At 45.3% G+C, this 7,500-nt stretch overlaps 1 protein-coding gene across 1 annotated transcript in view; it reads right to left on the minus strand.

Moving 5' to 3' along the window:
• Positions 1-7,500, minus strand: part of ar (androgen receptor) — an 85,210-nt gene that overhangs the window by 60,511 nt on the left and 17,199 nt on the right. Inside the window, exon 3 of the mRNA XM_047809066.1 lies at positions 3,998-4,114. Within this exon, the coding sequence (XP_047665022.1) occupies positions 3,998-4,114 (117 nt within the window). The remainder of the gene's footprint in view (positions 1-3,997; positions 4,115-7,500) is intronic.

Below are 7,500 nucleotides of genomic sequence, written 5' to 3' on the forward strand. Positions count from 1 at the left end.
CGCCCATCACATTCACTCATATCTCCATGACCACACCCATCACATTCACTCATATCTCCATGACCACACCCATCACATTCACCCATATCTCCATGACCACGCCCATCACATTCACCCATATCTCCATGACCACGCCCATCACATTCACCCATATCTCCATGACCACGCCCATCACATTCACTCATATCTCCATGACCACGCCCATCACATTCACCCATATCTCCATGACCACGCCCATCACATTCAGTGCTCATTCTGTGCAGCGTGCTTCATTTACATGCTTCATCCTGCTTCATATTTGCTTCATACAACTGGTTCAGAACTACAGCTGGAAAACACACTGCTTTATAGCAGATAAAAAAGATTAGTGGGGAGAGAGAGAGAGAGAGAGAGAGAGAGAGAGAGAGAGAGAGAGAGGTGATGGTGTCAGTAGTGGTAAGGATGATCATCTCTCATTCACTGTAACAACATAATGACACATGTACTGCACTTAATGCAGTGTGAAACATTTAACCCTCACACACACACACACACACACACACACACACACACACACACACACACACACACACACACACACAAAAAACACACACACACAGTTACCCTCACCTTATTTCTCTGATCTAACTCTGCTCCAGTCTCACACTCGTCTTTCACTCCAACCACGTTGGTCTCACTGACATTAGAACACGTCTCATAATGAATGAGTTAAATGTATTAAGTTAAAGATGAAATGAGTTCCTGTTTAATGAGGAACAACAAGGAGACGGAGGATTAGACCTCAAATCCCTTTAAACACAATCAGAATTCCAGACTCCTAAATGTGTTTATCCCACAGCGCTGGTCCGCGATCTGGAGCAAGGAGAAGTTTGTTTAACGTTAATGGAAGGAGTCTCCAGTGTCAGAGGTAAAGCATCAGGACGGCGAGGTAAAGCATCGGGACGGCAAGGTAAATCATCAGGACGGCGAGGTAAAGCATCGAGACGGCGAGGTAAAGCATCAGGACGGCGAGGTAAAGCATCGAGACGGCGAGGTAAAGCATCAGGACGGCGAGGTAAAGCATCGGGACGGCGAGGTAAAGCATCAGGACGGCGAGGTAAAGCATCAGGACGGCGAGGTAAAGCATCGAGACGGCGAGGTAAAGCATCGGGACGGCGAGGTAAAGCATCGGGACGGGGGGGTAAAGCATCTGGACGGCGAGGTAAAGCATCGGGACAGCGAGGTAAAGCATCGGGACGGCGAGGTAAAGCATCGGGACGGGGAGGTAAAGCATCGAGACGGCGAGGTAAAGCATCGGGACGGGGGGGTAAAGCATCTGGACGGCGAGGTAAAGCATCGGGACGGGGAGGTAAAGCATCGAGACGGCGAGGTAAAGCATCGGGACGGGGGGGTAAAGCATCTGGACGGCGAGGTAAAGCATCGGGACGGCGAGGTAAAGCATCGGGACGGGGAGGTAAAGCATCTGGACGGCGAGGTAAAGCATCGAGACGGCGAGGTAAAGCATCGGGACGGCGAGGTAAAGCATCGGGACGGGGGGGTAAAGCATCTGGACGGCGAGGTAAAGCATCGGGACGGCGAGGTAAAGCATCGGGACGGCGAGGTAAAGCATCGGGACGGGGAGGTAAAGCATCGAGACGGCGAGGTAAAGCATCGGGACGGGGGGGTAAAGCATCTGGACGGCGAGGTAAAGCATCGGGACGGGGAGGTAAAGCATCGAGACGGCGAGGTAAAGCATCGGGACGGCAAGGTAAAGCATCTGGACGGCGAGGTAAAGCATCAGGACGGCGAGGTAAAGCATCAGGACGGCGAGGTAAAGCATCGGGACGGCGAGGTAAAGCATCGGGACGGGGAGGTAAAGCATCTGGACAGCGAGGTAAAGCATCAGGACGGCGAGGTAAAGCATCAGGACGGCGAGGTAAAGCATCAGGACGGCGAGGTTGACGGCATGGAACACGAGTAAGTAGCTAAAACAAAGCTCTAAACACTTCAGACGTGTCAATGTTTACTAATTTACTAATAAAGCCTAATGGTTAACGAGTGATAATTAGATGTTGTGTAAGAGAAATGAATCCCTTGTTGTTAGAGAAAATGAACAGAACACCCTCAAGTGTTTCACCTCTCTTTTATCTTTCCTCGTCTTTGTATCAGTGTCTCTTCCTTCCTTTGATCTACTCTTTGATGTGGTTCTGCAGTTATCATCCCTCGTTTAACCAGTGACTCACAGCATGCCAGCTTTAACGTTAATCCTGACAAGTACGTACAGACTCTGTCCCGCCCCCTGTTTCACCACACGTGCCCCGCCCCTTCGTCCCAGCGTCTCTCCGCCTTTACCCGCTCACAGTTTCCTGTCCTTCAGGTTCCATCAATAATAATTTACACACGCAGCACATTGGCACTTGAGGTTGCCAGGTCTTGCGAGTTTGTGTAGACGTTCTAGCACATAGTTCATTCTGTGGTTCTGTTCCTTCCTTCCTCTGGTTTAGAATCTGTTTCTGACTCGGATGAGTGGATTAGTGGGTAATCCTCATCATTACGCCTCGAGAAGACACACACACACACACACACACACACACACACACACACACACACACACACACAGGCTTTGTACTTAAAGCATGTCATACATAGCACATGGCAGTCCTGATGTTTTGTGTGTGTTGTTGTTCACGTCTCTGTCACCGCCATGTTGGACAGCTGAGCCCATCATCACACTTTTCTCCTCATCACATCGCCTCCTGCCGCAACACCAACACCGAAACACACGACATCTCAAGCATTAACGCTTTGCTCCAGTATCTCGAGTTACAGACGCTTCTCTCCGCAGAGCAGAACTCAACCTCCAGCTAAACAAAATGGCCGACACGCCGACGTACAACAGCAGCTAGCATCCACGGCTAACGTGGCTACATCTGATCTTCACCCACAGCTACATCAGGGCCGCCGCTGCCCTCGTGAACGAGGGACACAACATTTATCGTCCACATGTAAAATAATTACACTCTTATTATTATACCAATAAGAGTGAACAGAAAATGTGTGAAGCTCTCAGAGAAGTGTTTAAAACTGTGTACACACAAATCCAGAGCAGACAAAAAAACTGGAATAAAAACAAACACAAATAAATAAACAAACAAACAAACAAACAAACAAACAAACGGAGGAGAAAATGTGGGGAAAAAAGGAGAAATTTCCATAGTGACAAACGATAGAAGAATTTTTTAATAAGGTTAACAGTGTGTGTGTGTGTGTGTGTGTGTGTGTGTGTGTGTGTGTGTGTGTATGTGTATGTGTGTGTGTGTGTGTGTGTGTATGTGGTGAAGTTTCACTTCTCCATGTTGTCTAATGCTCTCACATAAAGAGAATTCCACAAAGACTCCAAAATCTTCCGAAAACCACATTCCAGAAATTTACAAAAACACAAAACTCACAAAAAAAGACAAATACTTAATCACACAACCAACCACTTATCTGTCTGTCTGTCTGTCTGTCTGTCTGTTAGTCTGTCTGTCTGTCTGTTAGTCTGTCTGTCTGTCTGTCTGTCTGTCTGTTAGTCTGTCTGTCTGTCTGTCTGTCTGTTGGTCTGTCTGTCTGTCTGTTAGTCTGTCTGTCTGTTTGTCTGTCTCTCTGTTGGTCTGTCTGTCTGTCTGTCTCTCTGTCTGTCTGCCTGCCTGTCTGCCTGTCTGTCTCTCTGTCTGCCTGCCTGTCTGTCTGTCTGTCTGTCTGTCTGTTGGTCTGTCTGCCTGTCTGTCTGTTGGTCTGTCTGTCTGTCTGTCTGTCTGTTGGTCTGTCTGTCTGTCTGTTGGTTTGTCTGTCTGTCTGTCTGTTGGTCTGTCTGTCTGTCTGTCTGTGAAGTTATTTATGTAGATTTTATGTATCTATTTTCACATGTATCTCAGCATGCTGAACTCTAAATCATACTGTCCTGTCGATCAAAGCCAAGCACCAATCAGATGGCAGCGTTTCACAGACAGACACGCCCACTCAGCGCTCACTTTACCTCCCAGAGTCATTCCAGCCTCGAAGCACTTCTTCAGACGACAGGATGGACAGTTCTTCCTCCTCAGCTTATCAATGGTGCAGTCGTTCCTGCTCGCACACAGATACTTCTGCTTACCTACACACACACACACACACACACACACACACACAGTCAATTAGTACAAAGTTAAAGTTGTGTGTTACATGATAAAATACCAATATTGTGATAAATTATGTCCCAAAATACACAATGGGATAAAATGTTTACACACCTTGTGTTGTGGTACGTAAAAATATTAAGCCTTTATAAATCATGTGTTTGTGTGTAGATACGTGTGTATGTGTGTGTATGTGTGTGAATAAGGGTGTATAAGTGTTTATATAAGTGTGTATGAGTGTGTATAAGTGTGTATAAGTGTTTATAAGTATGTATGAGTGTGTATGAGTGTGTATAAGTGTGTATAAGTGTGTATGTGTGTTTATGAGTGTGTATGAGTGTGTATAAGTGTGTATGAGTGTTTATGAGTGTGTATGAGTGTGTATAAGTGTGTATGAGTGTGTATAAGTGTTTATGTGTGTATGTGTGTATAAGTGCGTATGAGTGCGTATAAGTGCGTATAAGTGCGTATAAGTGTGTATGAGTGCGTATGAGTGCGTATAAGTATGTGTGTGTATGTGTGTATGAGTGTGTATGTGTGTGTATGAGTGTGTATGAGTGTGTATGTGTGTGTATGAGTGTGTATAAGTGTTTGTGTGTATGTGTGTATAAGTACGTATGAGTGCGTATGAGTGCGTATGAGTGCGTATGAGTGTGTGTGTGTGTGTGTATGAGTGTGTATGTGTGTGTATGAGTGTGTATGTGTGTGTATGAGTGTGTATGAGTGTGTATGTGTGTGTATGAGTGTGTATGAGTGTGTGTGTGTGTGTGTATGAGTGTGTATGAGTGTGTATGTGTGTGTATGAGTGTGTATGAGTGTGTGTGTGTGTATGAGTGTGTATGAGTGTGTGTGTGTGTGTGTATGAGTGTGTATGTGTGTGTATGAGTGTGTATGAGTGTGTATGAGTGTGTATGTGTGTGTATGAGTGTGTATGAGTGTGTATGTGTGTGTATGTGTGTGTATGAGTGTGTATGTGTGTGTATGAGTGTGTATGTGTGTGTATGAGTGTGTATGAGTGTGTATGAGTGTGTATGAGTGTGTATGTGTGTGTATGATGGACAGATCTCTCAAACACACAGAGAAACATTACGACTAAAATCAGAAGGTGGACATCGGATTATTTCTGACCTTTTTAAAAAAAGAAAAGGAATCAGCTTTGGTGTTGTTGGTGTTGTGGTTGTGAAACTCATGCTGCTCACCATTTACACACACACACACACACACCCACACACACACACTGCGCTGAGACCACACACAGTGTCAGTGCTACAGCACGGTTCTCCTTCATACTCCACATTCAAGGTCTAAAGCAATCAGAGCGAGTCTAATGGAGGCCACAGAGCTGTGGTCCTGCTGTCACACTGCAGTGTAATCACATTCTCTCTATTACACACATCTCACACACACCACTTTACACTTATATAACCACACACACACACACACACACACACACATCACTACACAAATTACTAAGCACGAAAGACAGAAATAAAATTAGTTGAAATCACAAAACAGTTTAAAGGTTAAATAAATTCTATTTTAAAAAAGTGGACTGAGTCGAAACGGAACGTATAATAATAATAAAAAGAAATGGGAGGTTCTGATTGGTGCTTCATGACAATGACATCATCAGCTGTCACTTATCTGTGTGAGAGGAGCACAAGCTGAGTGAGAGTGAGACAGTGAGTGAGAGAGGCAGGTCTGCGTATTCGCAGGCAGGAAGTTCACGTCAGATATAGACGTGTCAACAGTCACTCAGCGAAGTCCTCAGTGTTCATTTCATTTTAATTACCGCCGCACGGTTCTCACTTTTTCTCTCACTGTTTCCAGCTCTCGCAGGAGCCATTTCTCAAACTTTAAATCAGGTGTTTACATTCGGAGAAACTGCCTCGGTTCTGCTGAGTTCGCTACACAAGCCCAAAACAAATGTGACCTTGTCATGACATTCTGGCCTGAATCCACCAAGAACATGAAGAACAGACGTTTCAGTAGAAACCAGATGCATTTTAACATCATCTCAGAGTTAAATGATTCTACAGACAGATGAGGCTGAGAGTAAGAGCTCTGGAGCTGAGGGTGAGGTCACTGAGGTCAGGGTTTCTGAGGATGAGGTTAATAAGGACACATTCAGGGTTTCTGAGAATGAGGTTAATGGTTAATGAGGACACAGTCAGAGTTTCTTAGGATGAGGATGAGGTAAACACAGTGTGGGTTTCTGTGGATGACGTTAATGAGGACGCAGTTTGGGTTTCTGTGGATGAGTATAATGAGGACACAGTTAGGGTTTCTGAGGATGAGGTTAATGAGGACACGGTTTGGGTTTCTGAGGATGAGGTTAATGAGGACACAGTTAGGGTTTCTGAGGATGAGGTTAATGAGGACACAGTCAGAGTTTCTGTGGATGACATTAATGAGGACACAGTTTGGGTTTCTGTGGATGAGGTTAATGAGGACACAATTAGGGTTTCTGAGGATGAGGCTAATGAGGACACAGTTAGGGTTTCTGAGGATGAGGTTAATGAGGCGACAGTTAGGGTTTCTGTGGATGAGGTTAATGAGGACACATTTAGGGTTTCTGTGGATGAGGATAATGAGGACACAGTTAGGGTTTCTGTGGATGACGTTAATGAGGACACAGTTTGGGTTTCTGTGGATGAGGTTAATGAGGACACATTTAGGGTTTCTGTGGATGAGGATAATGAGGACACAGTTAGGGTTTCTGTGGATGACGTTAATGAGGACACAGTTTGGGTTTCTGTGGATGAGGATAATGAGGACACAGTTAGGGTTTCTGTGGATGAGGTTAATGAGGACACAGTTTGGGTTTCTGAGAATGAGGTTAATGAGGACACATTCAGGGTTTCTGAGGATGAGGTTAATGAGGACACGGTTAGGGTTTCTGAGAATGAGGTTAATGAGGACACATTCAGGGTTTCTGAGAATGAGGTTAATGAGGACACGGTTAGGGTTTCTGAGAATGAGGTTAATGAGGACAGTCAGAGTTTCTGTGGATGAGGTTAATGAGGACACGGTTAGGGTTTCTGAGGATGAGGCTAATGAGGACACAGTCAGAGTTTCTGAGGGTGAGGTTAATGAGGACCTTCAGAGTTTCTGAGGATGAGGTAAACACAGTGTGGGTTTCTGTGGATGACGTTAATGAGGCCACAGTTTGGGTTTCTGTGGATGAGGATAATGAGGACACAGTTAGGGTTTCTGAGGATGAGGTTAATGAGGACACGGTTTGGGTTTCTGAGGATGAGGTTAATGAGGACACGGTTTGGGTTTCTGTGCATGACGTTAATGAGGACACAGTTTGGGTTTCTGTGGATGAGGATAATGAGGACACAGTTAGGGTTTCTGAGGA

The sequence above is a fragment of the Tachysurus fulvidraco genome, chromosome 26, assembly GCF_022655615.1.
Source record: "Tachysurus fulvidraco isolate hzauxx_2018 chromosome 26, HZAU_PFXX_2.0, whole genome shotgun sequence".
Lineage (NCBI taxonomy): Eukaryota > Metazoa > Chordata > Actinopteri > Siluriformes > Bagridae > Tachysurus > Tachysurus fulvidraco.